At 43.8% G+C, this 14892-nt stretch overlaps 2 protein-coding genes and 1 non-coding gene across 4 annotated transcripts in view; all 3 read right to left on the bottom strand.

Annotated features, from left to right (window-relative positions):
* Positions 1-4563: 4563 nt before the first annotated feature.
* Positions 4564-6180, bottom strand: LOC103006600 (alpha-(1,3)-fucosyltransferase 4-like). 2 transcript variants are annotated; one of them, XM_057552992.1, is made up of 2 exons: positions 6045-6180; positions 4564-5622 (listed from the first exon to the last, which is right to left on the bottom strand). In XM_057552992.1, the coding sequence occupies exon 2, from the start codon at positions 5505-5507 to the stop codon at positions 4674-4676; it is 834 nt and encodes a 277-aa protein (XP_057408975.1). In that variant the 5' UTR covers positions 5508-5622; positions 6045-6180; the 3' UTR covers positions 4564-4673. The 2 variants fall into 2 exon arrangements, with proteins under 2 accessions (XP_057408975.1, XP_057408974.1); XM_057552991.1 differs by lacking the exon at positions 6045-6180 and adding an exon at positions 5850-5956 and having other exon boundaries at positions 4564-5817.
* A 208-nt stretch (positions 6181-6388) lies between these two features.
* The window catches only part of LOC130708881 (uncharacterized protein C11orf97 homolog), a 31537-nt gene continuing 23033 nt past the window's right edge, over positions 6389-14892 (bottom strand). Inside the window, exons 4-5 of the mRNA XM_057553276.1 lie at positions 7954-8023; positions 6389-6569 (exon numbers count right to left, since the gene is read on the bottom strand). Of these exons, the coding sequence (XP_057409259.1) occupies positions 6389-6569; positions 7954-8023 (251 nt within the window). The remainder of the gene's footprint in view (positions 6570-7953; positions 8024-14892) is intronic.
* On the bottom strand, positions 9907-10013 carry LOC130708971 (U6 spliceosomal RNA). Its single transcript, XR_009009381.1, has one exon. It is a non-coding gene; the product is annotated as a U6 spliceosomal RNA (small nuclear RNA).

Below are 14892 nucleotides of genomic sequence, written 5' to 3'. Positions count from 1 at the left end.
GCTATGGAGGCTGAGGAATCCCACGATCTGTCAGGTGGGCCATCAGCAAGATGGAGAACAGGGAATATGGTTGGGTCTGGGTTCGAAAGCCTGGGAACCAGGAGTGCCCACGTCAGGTGTCCCAAAGCAAGGGCAGACGGATGCGTCTGCTCAAGCAGAGAGAGTAAATTCACCCTTACTCTGCTCTTTTGTTGAATCTGGGCTCTCAGTGGTTTGGGTGATCCCACCTGCAGTGGTGAAGGCGCTCTTTACTCAGTCTACTGATGCTAGTGCTAATCTCTTCCCTGAAGAGCAATGTAGGACACACAGAAGTGATGCTTTACCAGCTATCTAGGCATCTCTTAGCCCAGTCTACATGTGAAATTAACCATCACAGTCATTAGTTTGGAATCATTTAAATATATCAGACATTCCCATCATGGTGCTTTTGGTTCTCTAAGCCATTGTTCCACCCTGAGTTCATAAAGACATTCTTCAATATTTTCTCTTAAAATTCTCTGTTGTATCCGTCTGTAATGCACCTCAAATTTATTTAGGTAAGTTGTATGAGGTCAAGCTCCAATTCCACCCCCCAAAATAGTGCCACTGCCACTACCACATATTAAATAGCCCATCCTTCCCCATTGGTTTACTACCACTACACTACCTCCATCATAGGCACACTCCCACATATCCATGTGTCTGTGTCTGGCCTCTCTATTTTGTACGTAGATATATTTGTCCATTGAAGCTCAAATATCACAGTTCGGTAAAGGAGAAGTCACCCCACTTTGTTCTTCTTTTAAGGAATCATCATGGAGATTGTTGTTTGAATACTTCCCTACTTACTAGATCTGTCATCTTGAGCAAGTTTCTTAATATCTCCTTGATGCGGTTTCCTCATATGAGAAATAGGGTTCATAGGATTTCCCTTATAGGGTCATTATGAAGATAAGGCATAAATAAATTATTCTATGCAGAGTGCATTGAACAGTGTCTGGCATTAGATAGTCACCATATATTAGCTATTTTTAATAATATTTGTTCTGTTGGAGGTACAGAGAAACTTCTGTGGATCAAAAACAATGAAAAAGAGAGGGAAAAGACAAATCAAAGAGTGAGAACAGATATCGCGTTACTCATACCCAGTAAAGAACTAATAAGCAGAACATGTAACTACTACCAAGGCAGACAACCCAGCAGAAAAATGGACAAAATACTTGATGAGGCACTTCCTGAAGGAGCACCTCCAATCAGGCAATAATCATCAGAAAAATTGGTTCACCCCTATTAGGAACCAAGTAAATGCAAATCATTATGAGCTACCCCTATGCCCTCACCTGATCGGCTAAAACTAAAAAGGCAGAAAATCACCAAAGGTTTGCAAAAGTGAAGGGCGATGAGCACCCTTGCATGCAGCTAGTGTGTAAACTGGTAAAATGTGTTGAAAAAATTTGGCAAGTTGAAGAGAATTTTCAGAGCAACGCTGTTTGTAAGAGACCAAAAGTGGAAACAACCCAAAGCCCCATCAACAGTAGAAAGTGTATATGGTTGAATACTTTACAGCCCTGAAACAGAGAAGTCCATCTGCATGTAACGGTGTAAATGATGAAAAAATACACCAAAAATACACTAAAGTACATAAATACATTTGTGTTTCTTCAAGGTTAATAAAGTTTTCAAAAAAGGACAGATTTTTAATTTTATAATGTTTACCAAAATTACTATGTGAATATGATAAGGTCAGTGTAGGAGGCAGAAGGGGCTGTAATCTGGGAAAAAGAGCACAAGTCAAGCAGCCAGGTGCCTGGCAATGTTGCATTTCTTGACCTGGGTAGTGGCTCCACTTCTGTTCACTCTATAGTCATTTGTTGAACTGTACATATATGCTCTACAGATGTCTGTGAACACTTTATATTTCATAATTTAAAATATTTTTAAAAGTGCTCTAAAAAATTGTCACATAGTGGTTCATAAAATCATTTGGTTTATAGCATGTTGTATTGTAGACTGTTTCCAAAACTCAGATTATGTTTCTAATTTTTTTCTTTCTAATATTGTTTATTGATGCCTTCTCCTGTTTATTATTTACCATATTATATTTAGTAATATGTAAGTTTTTGGACAGTTTTAGACTTACAAAACATTGAGCACGTGGATCAGGGAGTATTGACCCGACCCCACTCACATGTCCCCCTATTTTTAACATCTTAATTCCCAAGGTATATTGATGACAATTAATGAACAAATGTCAATATGCTATTGTCTACTAAAGGCTCTCATTGGTTCAGATTTCCTCACCTTTTACCCAACCTCCTTTTTCTGTTCCAAGATCTCATCTAAAATATCAAATTACATTTAGTTTTCATGTCTCCTTAGGTTTCTCTTGGCTGTAACAGATTCTCAGACTTTCCTTGTTTTTGACCAAAAGTTAGTATAGAAACCTGAAAGTTTGGGGGAATACTGGTCAGGTATATTGTAAGATGCCCCTCTAGTGGAATTTGATGCTTTTCTTATGATTATCTTAGGTTTCTGTATTTTTTTGGAGGAAGATTTCGGAGGGAATTTTATCACATTTTAATCACATCATATCAAGCACATATACTATTAAAGTAATTTATGGCTTTTTTTTTCTTTGGCCACGCCTCGCAGTTTGTGGGATCTTAGTTCCCTGGCCAGGGATCGAACCTGGGCCCTAGGCAGTGAAAGCGCGGAGTCCTAACCACTGGACTGCCAGGGAATTCCCAGTTTACGACTCTTGATGTTGACCTGGTTAAAATGGTGTTTGGCATGGTCCTCCTCTATAAAATCACTACCTCTCCCCGACTCCCATCCCCACTTACCACTCTGCACCTGCTTCTCACGCTAAGGGAGCACTCCCTTCCTTTAGCAGGGAGCACGATATAATTTATTACCCAGTCCTTTCTTTTAGTTTTTAAGTAACAGACTTCTACTTTATTAATCATTTGTATTTTTGTATATGGCTGTTTTCCCTTTTGTTTTTTGAATTGTTCTATCATTTTTATATTTTTTTTCTTTTAAATAATTCTGAGGTATTCTGGTTTAGGTTTTACTAACTACTTGCATACAACATAAAAATCAATAGATTTTAAGCTATTATATGGATATTGTTGTAGATGTTATGTGGATATTCATTTTTATATAAATATGGTTGTGTTCAGTTTTTCGATTATTGACTTTCAATTTTATTTCATGATTGAAATAAAAGATTGATCAAGATGGTACTCAATATGTTGATTCTATGGAATTTTTGTTGAGATTTATTATGTGGTCTTACAGTGGTAAATTTCTGTAAATGTTTTATATGTGTTGAATGGCATTTTGCTATGTGGTCGCTGCAGGTAATATAATCAAAGTTGTTAAATTTATTGTTTAAACTTTTATAACGTTATTAATTTTCTTCTCTCCTCGTCTATCAGTTTCTGGGGGAACGGTGTTTGAAAAAAAAAACTTCCCACCATGATTGTAAATATGTCAGTTTTATCTCATAATTCTCAGTCTTTGTGTTCTATGTCTCAGTGCTATGTGTCTAGGTGCGTAAAGTACGTCATTGTAATCTTTCCCATGAGTTTTTCTTTTTGATAACCATAAGCTGTCCTTCTTTGACCTTATAAATACATTTGATATTAATTGCTGCTCGACCAGGTTTCTTTTGTTTAATATTTGCTTGGTTTGACTTTCGCACGCCTTTTATTTTCAACCTCTTAGTTCGCGGTCAGATTGGTTTAAAAAATCAAAAGGGCGCAGACAAAGTGGGCTGACCAACCAGAGCAAATACCTTTGATTGGTGCTGATCAAATTATACCTTTGCCCCGGTAGAAAGCCAGAGCCATCAGGACATGGGTCTGCATTTGGAGGCCAGCTGCCCAGAGAACACTGTCTCTCTCTCTGGGACCTTGAATATCTCCAACTGGAATCAGGATTTTGTTGGTAGAAGGTAGGTCACTTTATTTCTGTAATTTGTGCGCATGAGCAAAAGAGTTATTTTCCTACCAGAAGTTTTAAAAAATGACACTATTTATGCATATATATATAGAGAGAGAGAGAGAGCGAGAGGGAACTATACATTGGGATATCCTTTCCTTGAGTTTTTATTTTTAAACTATTTTCCAACTTGTTAAGTTAATGTTTTCTTAATATTTTCTTGGTAAAAATCACACAGATTTTCAGGAAAAAGCACCTCATTGAGTGAACTGCGATCTAATGGGAATGAGAGGGTTTCTAGAACTGGGTAAGGAGTGTGTCAATTGGAAGGGACTTGAAAATTATGTGGGATCAAATTAGAGATTTTGATTGGATATGAGTGTATTAGAATTGGGGTGGTACTGATTGAATTGAAATTGCTGTGGGACATATATAGCCAGACTTTGAGCACAGCCTGTTTCATTCAGAGGCTGAATCCTTCAAGGAAACCATTTTCTGGGTCCTCGTGTATCATCATTTGGAATTAAGATTTTAGACTAGCAGAAGGCAAGCACATTTTTGGCCTTTTTTTTTTATCCTTTAAAGCATAAAGATGAAAAGGATGACATTTTATATCAGAGAACAACTTTTTTTCCCTGGTAAAATTTTCATTTATTTATGCATTTAAAGTACAAGCATTGCATGCATATCATTTTTAGATTTCTTTATTGGGGCCATGTATTTCTGTTATTAAAGGGATTAAAACCTTTTTACTCTTTCACTTTATAATTGATTGTGTGCAGAAGCCCGACGTCAGGCAGCGGCTGCCCGGGCCCGCCCTTGCCGAAGAGGTCCAAGGTCACGTACTGGCTCAGCTGGCTGTAGTAGGGGACCCGCGCCTGGCGCTCGTCCCAGTTGCTCACCACCCAGGCCACCAGCCCTTGTTTCCGGGCCAGCGGCGGGACCAGACCCGCCGGCTGCTCGCTGGGATGGGTCCTAGGGTAGAGGTAGCCGTAAGGCACGAAGATGTCCGAGTCGGCCCGGTAGGAGAGCGTCCAGTTGAAGAGGTTACGTGCCAGGCTCTGCAGCCCCGGGGAGTGGGTGGGTGACTCGAAGTTCATCCACACCCAGCGCTGGCCCAGGGGCCTGGGGCCCGAGGCAGCCAGGGCTAAGGCCTCCGCGGCTTCCTCCTCGTCGTCGATCAGCACCTGCTGCTCCTCCGCCGGGCGCACGTGGACGCCCCAGGGCGGGGGCCAGTCCGGGGGTCCCTTCACCAAGTCTCCGTGGTGGAAAAGCACCGCCTGGGCCTCCCCAGAGGCCGCGCGATCAGTGAGCAGGCGGCAGCCGCTGATGTTGAAGCGCAGCCGGCAATCAGGGGGCGGCCTTTTGGCTCTGTGCCGGCCCCCGAAGGGCTCCCACCACAGCAGCACGCTCACCCGCCGCGGCGGGACGGAGGAGGCCCAGGGCAGCGGCGGCAGCTGCTTCCAGCAAACATAGACGACCACGGCGCTGCACACCAGGCTGGCGGCCATCAGCGCCAACTGGGCCTCGGACAGCCTCAGGCCTCCACGCCGAGTGCGCCGCCGGCCCCACCGCGCGCCCATGGCGAGCGCCGGCAGAGCCGCCGCCGCCCGCCGCGCGGCCGCAAGCCCGGAGCGGCGGTGCCCGCTCTCATGCTGCCACTGAGGGTTCAGCCTTCGTTGCTGCTCGCCGCCCGACCTGGAGCGGGAAAGGGCGGTCCCAGGATCTAAAGGCCCGCAGGTCTTGCTCTCTTCCCCACCACTCGCCGCCCAGCGAGAGTCCAGGGCGAGGGAAGCGGACCCGGCGGCCCAGCCCAGCGCAGCCCCGTCCCTCCCCTCCACCGCGCGCCCGACCAGACCAGCCCGGCCAAGCCCCGGGCGCCTCCTGCTGCACCTCCGCCCACTCCCGGGCGCCTCCTGCTGCACCTCCGCCCACTCCCCGGCCCCTCCAGGGTTCCCGGACTCCCCGGCAGCGCCCCGCCCGCGACTCCGGATGCCGTCGCCGTGATCCCGGACCTCTCCGCGCACCCCACGCCTTGGCCTGGCGCTGGCGCTCTCGCCTGCCGGGGATTCCTTCCCAGCTGCGCCCGAGCCCTCCATCGCGGCCGCCCAGATTCTTGCCTTCCAGAGTGAGGGCCCGGTTCATCCCTGGGCGCCGGCAGCTGGTGCGAGACCCTCCAGAAGGCGCGGCGGCGCGAGCGCAGGCGGGCGCGGGAGGAAGGCGGCCCAGGGGTACCGAGCCTCGGGGCGGGATCGAAGATCCTCTTCCTTCCTCTCGCCCCATCAATGGCCAGCGACGCCTGCCGGAGGGAGGGAGCCCGCGAGGCCGCGGAAACGTGCTGACAGAGGCGCAGCCTACGCGGAGCGGACCTTTACCTCGTGACCTGCCGCCGACGCAGGCAGGTAGCGCAGTCAGCTCCCGAGGCGCGGCCCACAGAGGTGGTGCATTTTGTGAAACCAAGTTTTCAAGGAAACCCTACTGTCAGGAGAACATTCGCTTTGCCTACTGCCCCAGCAGAGGAAACAGAAGAATCGAAAGTTTTCTGAGCAGTGAAAACACGTTCTTTTTCTTCGCTCCCCCGCTGAATGAACGCTTCTGCCTGCTGGCTCATAGCTTTCTTTGTACCAGAGCTATGAACTTCCTGCCTATTCAGTGAGATGAATGAATGAACAACACCATTAATTTTACTAAGCACTTAAGAAGCAGCTTAATATCTGGGCTCATGAAGATCCAGCAAAACACTGTGGACTATAAAACGATGACTAAGATAAATATTATAGCATCCAAGTTTAGGGTATAAAGGGTATCACAGTGGCCTCTTCAGGTTTATCAATGAAGCAACTGAGGCATCTACTTCTACCGTGACTTAAGGAGGTTTTTTTCTCGATGGCTTGAATTTGAATTTCTGGATTTTGGCCTTCATTTATGTAATTACACTTTTATTCAGCAAAGTTCTAAATAGGGCATGGGTGGGCTGTTGACCTAAGGAGAGGAGGCAGTTTGAGAGAATTTTTAGATCACAGCGGTGCATTGGTGGTGCCTCAGCCCAGTGCCATGTAAGTTACAAGATGTTGGGAAGAAGTAGACTTGCTGGGAATGGGGCCAACCTGTCAGGTATTTTTGATGTTATGCCATTTGGATTTATTATGAAGAACTTTTTCATTGAAAACCAAGTACAGATTGTAAAAGCTTCTATAAAAATGGTTTCATTTAGGTAGTTTCAAGTGGCATTACCTGCCCGCCCACAGTGACAGTTTGGGAGCTGAATGGACAGCGTTAGGTGCTCTGGCTGTATCCATCAGCCTAGTGATACTTTCTCTTACACACCAAAAGCTTTTATAATAATGTTTTTATAGAATCATTTTTCAAGCTAGTTAAACAAATTGTCTTTGAAATTAGAAATTTCAGTGATTCTCCACTCTGTTATTTTTAATTAGAAAGAAAAGGCTATAAATGCATGAATAACTTTTTTCAACCAAAGGAAGGAAAGGACATATTGGCTTTTCTTTTTATGCAATTCAAAAACCTATACGTTTATGCCCATTCCTCCCCCACTTCAGTTAAATAAGACATCATAGATAGAGCCTAACATTGTGTTTGGCATTTGGTAAATGTTAGCCTGCTTGCCTGTATCCTCCCTCCACTCCCAATTTTCCCTTAGATCCTTCAGATATTCCAATTAAAGCAACTTTTTACTGGCAGAATGGCTCAGATCTCATGAATATCAATTTCCATTGTGTCCACTTATCTTGGTAGGGTGCAGGACCACAAACTGTCCCTACTTCAGTCATATCTTGGTGTATGCGAGGGGATACCAAGCAGAAGTTTGTGGCTGGATCAGTGAAAAAGTCATGACTTACCTACAAACTATATGCATTTATTCACCGGGCAGTGGTTTGTTCTTACTTAAAAGGAATGGAGGGGAGGAGGCAAGAGGAGGAAAGGCTTTAAGGGAAAGTAATAAAGCCAGGTGTTCTCATTTATTCATTTAGCCAACTGGGAAACTGGGATGAAAAACACTATTTCTACCTTTCAGAATCTATGAGAAGTGCAGACAATGGAGAAGAAGGGATCTTGGAAGGTTTTGAGAAGGTGGTTCCTGGAATAATTAGGAATGATTAAAATGGGGGCGGAAGAGGGCGGAGACATTAGTCTAAACAGAATAAGCAGCATATGCAAAGGCCAGGCAGTGAGAACCAGGATAGCAGGTTAGGAATTACAAGAGTTTAGTTTGGCTAAGGAGATGAGGTTTTATCCTGAAGCCTGTGGAGAGTCCTTGAAAAGCTGTACCAAAGCAAGGGAGCAATATAATGAGATTAGTATTCTTTTTTAAATTTATTTATTTTATTTATTTTAGCTTTGGCTGCGTTGGGTCTTTGTTGCTGTGCGCGGGCTTTCTCTAGTTGTGGTGAGCAGGGGCTACCCTTCATTGCGGTGCGCGGGTTTCTCATTGCGGTGGCTTCTCTTGTTGCGGAGCACGGGCTCTAGTTGCACAGGCTTCAGTAGTTGTGGCTCGCAGCTTCTAGAGCGCAGGCTCAGTCACTGTGGCACACGAGCTTAATTGCTCCGCGGCATGTGGGATCTTCCCGGCCCAGGGCTCGAACCTGTGTCCCCTGCATTGGCAGGCGGATTCTTAACCACTGTGCCACCAGGGAAGCCCCGAGATTAGTATTTTTAAACACTCATTTGTGGGAGGAGGTGAGTATACAGAAGAGGACGTGAGATGGGCTTCTGGTGTGGTGGCCATGTTTATTGATGTGGGCACTGGTTAATGGGTGTGCTTGGTTGAGGAAATTCATCAAGCTGTATGCTTACATATGTAATTTTATGTATGTATATAATATGTCAGTAAAATGTTGCTAAGAAACAAATCATTCTGTCATCACTAAAGAATGAGTTGGATATTAGGGACCAGGATAAGAGTAGAAGTATCTAGTCCAGTTAGAAAGCTCTTGCTATAATTCAGATGTGAAACAAAAAAGGCTGAACTAAGACAGTAGCTGTGAGAATGAGATTAAATTAAAATTAAAGGAGAATAGATTCAGAGGTACTTAGGAAGCCAGTCTCTTTCTCCAGGAAGCCTTCCTGGACACCCATACGCACACATCCAGGGTAGGTTACATGCCCCTCCTGTGTGTGCCCATATACACATCTTTCAGAACATCATTGGGCAGCAATCATGGCTGTTTCAGTCAAACTCCATCTCTTGCACAGAACCAGGCATCTAGTAGTATTCATCATCTCAATGAATACTTGAATGAATGAATGAATGCTCTTAATGTATTATTGAAATGATCTGTTGGTATCACTGTTCCCCATCTAGAAAGTGGGCCAGTATCAGGAGAAGATGGCTATTTGAATGGCTTGCTGTGACCTTAAGAAGCTCCTTAAGCTTTCTGTGTAAAATGCTACACATGTATTAATCAGGACCCTGGGGACAAGCTTCAGAAACTCCATCAAATTAGGCTGCGTCTCATCGGCCCAACCTGGGCAGGGTGCTCATTCTCGAAGCAGTCACTGTGGTCAGGGGATGTGGACTCTCTTTAGACCCTCTTCTGGATCCAGGGGGTGGAATCAGTCCCATATAAACCTCATGAACTAATAGTGGGGTGAAGGTAGTTGCCCAAAAGAAAAAGTGAAGTGCTGTTCCCTGAAGAAGAGGGAAGGGATGGTGGGCAGAGGCCAAAACAACGTGTCTACTAGCCTTGTGCAAGGAATTATTATTATTCTAAATGAATTCTAAATCAATTTAGAACGTTAAACATTCTGATTCTTTTTAATTTGGTCATAATAAACAAATGTTTCTTTCGTGTATTTAAAGGCCTCCCAGTTTCCACAAAATATTACACAGGAAGAACTGGATTTCAGTCGCAAGCATGATGACAAGGTCAGGTATCAAGAAGGACTTTTGGCTCCTGAATTTGCTAAAGGTGTGTAGAGGGGAGCTCCAAAATTCAAGGCTCATTTTTTAATTTCTTTTTTAAAAATATGGAACACTTCACGAATTTAGATGTCATCCTTGTGCAGGGGCCATGCTAAACTTCTCTGTATCGTTCCAGTTTTAGTCTATGTGCTGCCAGAGCGAGCACTCAAGGCTCATTTAATCAAGATAGATGAGGGTTCCATGCACAATGGGGCCAAGAATGGCCTATTCAGTTCCAAAATTTAATATAGGACAGGATTCTCTGGGGGCAAGAACCAGGCCAACTGTGGTTCCTAAAACTCTAACTTGTGCTTTGTTCTTCCCCAGGGAAAAAATTCATTTTAAGTCTTTCCTACTGCTCCTCACCAGAGACAGTTGCTGTTTTCCAGGGATGCCTCAGAACATGTTCCGACTGCCTTGAGTCTGCCCACCAGCACCTAGCTCGGTCAGCTGCAGGTGCATGAGAACCAGGCTGCCCTCAGATGGGTGGCTATTTTTGGTTGAGACTTCTGTGACTGAACATTGACCTGCCAAGTAAACTTCAAATTTTTTTCTTGAAGAGATAAAAGGGGAAAGTTCCTCCCAGTGTTACGTACTTACCAGGAAATGGGGTGCAGCCAGTGAGCAGGTTCAACTGGAAAAGCTAACCCGTATGCAAAAAAAGGTGGAGATTATTTCTTTTGTCAGATACAAGTTTTTAACTGTGTATAATTGGGCAGATGATTATGGAATCACTGTTAGTTAAAAAGTGTTAGGACTTGTGTAAATTCCACAACAATCCACAAGTTATTGTTCATTGCCCTATTAATTCCTTGATAGAAAAAAGAAAACTAACACCAACTTTTAAGGTCATTTCTTTTTATCTAAGTGCAAAAATTGACTGCCCCTAAAAGATACTGTTATGAATAGTCAATATGAGAATTTATTACATTTATTTTAGGGTTTTACTCTTATGCACTCAAGTTCTTCTTGTATTCTTACTTGACTGAACAGGTAGTGCAAGAATTTTGGATGTTCAGAAAAAGGTACATTGTGAAATTCTGGTTAAAGTCAGAAATATTTGCACCATATTTAAAATATTTATAGGGCTTACTTCTGCATTCTTCTTGTTAAACTACTCTTTCCTAAAAGAGAGTTTATTCGCAGTCACATGTAGAAGTTATGGAATACAAGACACACAAAAGGAAATTATTTTGACATTGCAATAAGCATGTTAATATCACACAGTGCAATGCCTGGCACATACGAGGTGTTTAATAAATGTTTGTTAAATAAATGAATAGATGAGTGAATCAATGAACGCCACTGTTAATTTTACTTTTCATGAGGCACTTATGAAACAGTTCACTTTCTTCATTCACGGAGAGTATGCAAAAGACTTTGGACTAAAAAGTAATGACTAAGATAAATAATATAGCACAAGTGTAGGGTGAAAATGGTAAGTATCATACTGGCCTCCCCAAATCCTCTTCAGGTTCACCAGCATTATCTCTGTACCTCACCTGAAGTCTACTTGGGTCCTCAGTCAAATGAGTTAGCTCAAATTCCGTACAGTCTCAGGAACTCAAACACGTCTGATCTGGATTTACTATGGTACTGGCTCCACATCAGAACTTATGTGTGGCCTTACTCAAGGCAATCGGACCCTAGCTCAAGACAAGACCCTAACTCAGGCAGGCAGCCCAAATCTCTACAGTTGGAGGAAGGGATCGTGACTCCCCTCCCCTCCCCCTGCCCTGACCCCACTTCTCACACAGACCCAGGGCACACCTCACTAAAGAAAATGGAGAGAAGATGCCTTTTCCATAGAAGTCAGGGAATTCTGTCTTGACCAGCAAATTACCTCCAAGCAGCCACTGAGAGCACAAAAGTGGTCAGATCAGGTTCCATCACACTTGTTCCTGTGATTCTTCTAAAAGGGCTCTGAGGCACTTGAAATATTAAGAAATACTTGTTGGATTAAAGTCAACAAAATTAGTGACATACAAATGATTTTGGAAGAGTGTGAGAATGGACGGGTAAATGCATGTTGCTTATGCATGGCAAGGAAAAACCATTCTTGAATAAGTGGGACAGCCACTTTTTATAGTTCCACCACCAGCATACCGTGGCCAAATAAACCACAGCCCAGAAATCTTGCAAGATTCACCAGGGTGAAATCACAATAAAAGTGCTGGTTATGTTATTTTCAACCACTCCAAAAAGAACCTTTTGTCTGTATTTACCCTTAGCAATGTTTAAGCCAATTCAGCAAGTATTTGATCTTGGGAGAAAGAGAAAGACAGGTGAATAAACACTGCCCCAACTGTCTGACGGCACTGCAGGAACTACTTCTGTCCTGGAGGCACCACTGGACTCCTGCAAAAAAAGGGAACTTCTTTGAGTGAGCTCACTGCTCAAAGACTTAATTTCCAGGATCATCCAAGACAGCAGGGGAGTAACAGCCCCTCTTGAAGTCAGAGAAGAGAAATTAGATGTGAATAAAAGCCGTAGATGCTGCCTGACCACCATTCACACATTCTCACTGTTCGTCACTGAAAATCTGCTGTGCCTCTTTCGTTCCCTTGAAACTCTCAAGGGCCCATTTCCCTGTCCACAGTTTGAGAAAGAACTTTGGGGATTGTTGTTAGAAGATTTTGATATGATGACCCCAGGATTGGCTGTGTTCCTTTAAAAGATAAAATACTGCAGTTTTTCTTTATTTTGATATATTATGACGACTCCTTTGTCATTATCAGCTTGCAGAGCTATTTCTCAAGTGTTTTCCAAGCAATACAGGACTGAGAGTTGTTCTATATTGATATTTGGAGGGCTACATTAGGGTCAGACCTTGTTTGGGCTTAAAAACTTGCAAAGGCTGTAACTTCATGCAGTAACACTTACTGGATGTCAGTTATGTGCCAGACACATGAGGTATATCTGAACAAACAGACAAAAATTTCTGCCCTTGTGGGACATGCTAGCTATCACACTCAACCCACCCATGTAAATTATAGCTTTAGAGAAATTCCAGATCTGAAGAATCCAAAGGTAGACTTCAGAAGCTATGATGTGTCAGGTCTTTAGTAACCCTGCCTATTTGCTTCTTGAGGCAACATTTCCTTGATTGCCTTGTCACTTCTGAACTGATCAAGTGTCATTATCAGGGTAGAAAGTTCTTTCAGACACCTATCTTTGCAACTTTCTCATATCCGTTTATAAATAGTTAAGCAAGGTTTGTTCATATTATCAAAGACGTTTTTCAAGTTAAAGGGAAGCAATGTTTTTTGAGGGGTCGGGTGTACACCTGGGTCTCTCCACCCAAAAGTTTCCACTCTATCCCCTTTAGTTATAGAGACCTGGAATTATGAACCGGAAGGAAGCTATTTAGCCCACACACGTGCTCCAAGCAGGTACTATAATTAAGCCAGATAAAACTAAAGGCAGCTGTACTACTAAGGATTCTTTTCGTTGCCATTACAGTGACTTACTAGAGACAGCTTTATGGTGACTGTTTCTTTTTTTTTGGCCACACGGTGCGGCGTGCGGGATCTTAGTTCCCTGACCAGGGATCAAACCCATGCCCCCTGCAGTGGAAGTGCAGAGTCTTAACCACTGGACTGCCAGGGAAGTCCCAGCATTAGACCAAAAAAAAAAAAAGGGCAGGGTGGGGGACAAAATTTACTGTCATGTAAGAAGTGTGTCTCATAGAGACCCACCTCTATTTTTTTTAATAGTTGAAGAGTTGTATTAAAAATAGTAAGAAAAAAAAGCTAATGTAATTAAGTTAAAGAGTCATTAGGCAGAAATTTCCTTAAATGATGAGAGACTTAACCTTTCCGTGAGTCCAAAGGCCCCTCCACCGAGGGACAGTCTCCAGTGATGCCCTGCATGTTCACTGGTTCCCAGGCTCTCATCTGACAAACTCACTGGTAGCTAAGGCTTTGGTGTCCTGCACCCAAGGCTAGTCTGTGACAGAGAGCTCCCTTGAACAAAATTTACTATCTTGTGAGAAGGGGTTCTTACAAAGCCCAAGAGGAGGACTACAGGGCAGAGAATGCTGTCAGAATGCTCCATCTCCTTCCTTCCCTCCACCCCGCCATCCCCATCAGCTTTCTGTGTTTCTCCAGTTCACTGGGCAGAATATAGTTCTCCCTAGCTCCATAGTTCTCCAACAGCAGAGTGTGACAAGCAGATTTTGAATCTCAGTTTTAAGTCTTTGGCAGCAAAAATCTGACTGGACTACCTTGGGCCTGGTGTCCCTCTAGTGAAATTAGCTATGGTCTGGCACTGGGTCCAGAGCAGTGGTGGTCAGTAGGTGGGTTTGGGCAGGGAGTGAGGGTACTAGTTCTCAGAGAAATGAACACCTTTGTGAGCTGAACAGTTCTGGAGAGGTGTCTGCCTCTTGTGTTTGTTCTGATTTCGAACAGATGACCAAGGAAGGAACTTTCTCAGTCTTTCTATTACTTCCATAAACAAATGCTTCCTTATGTCTAAAATAAATACCTGCAAACAACTTATTATGAAAAACTATAAACACATACAAAAGTAGAAAGAAAAAGGTGATGAACCCCCAGTTCCCTTCATCAAGATTCAGCGATTATTAAGATTGCTCACATATGCTCCACCTAACCATTTTTCTTTTATTTCTATGTTTTCAATTAAATCCCATATATCATCTGTCATTCCTTCATGATTACGTATGTCACCTACAAAGTCTACTTACCAAAAGAGCTGAACCTGAATCCAATCAAGCCACAGGTAACTTCACACCAGGTGGCACTTGGTGTCCAATTGTTGCACTTGTGTGATGTTAAGATTAATCACAGGTTCTTGTGGTGCCTAGCCTTCTCTCCCAGTGAGGAATCCCCCATCGACATCTGTCTAGGGCTTCCCTGGTGGCGCAGTGGTTAAGAATCTGCCTGCCAATGCAGGGGACACGGGTTCGAGCCCTGGTCCGGGAAGATCTCACATGCTGCAGAGCAACTAAGCCCATGTGCCACAACTACTGAGCCTGCGCTCTAGAGCCTGAGAGCCACCGCAATGAGAAGCCCGCGCGCCGCAGC

The sequence above is a fragment of the Balaenoptera acutorostrata genome, chromosome 9 (genome assembly GCF_949987535.1).
Source record: "Balaenoptera acutorostrata chromosome 9, mBalAcu1.1, whole genome shotgun sequence".
Lineage (NCBI taxonomy): Eukaryota > Metazoa > Chordata > Mammalia > Artiodactyla > Balaenopteridae > Balaenoptera > Balaenoptera acutorostrata.
This window is presented reverse-complemented; position numbering and strand designations above follow the sequence as displayed.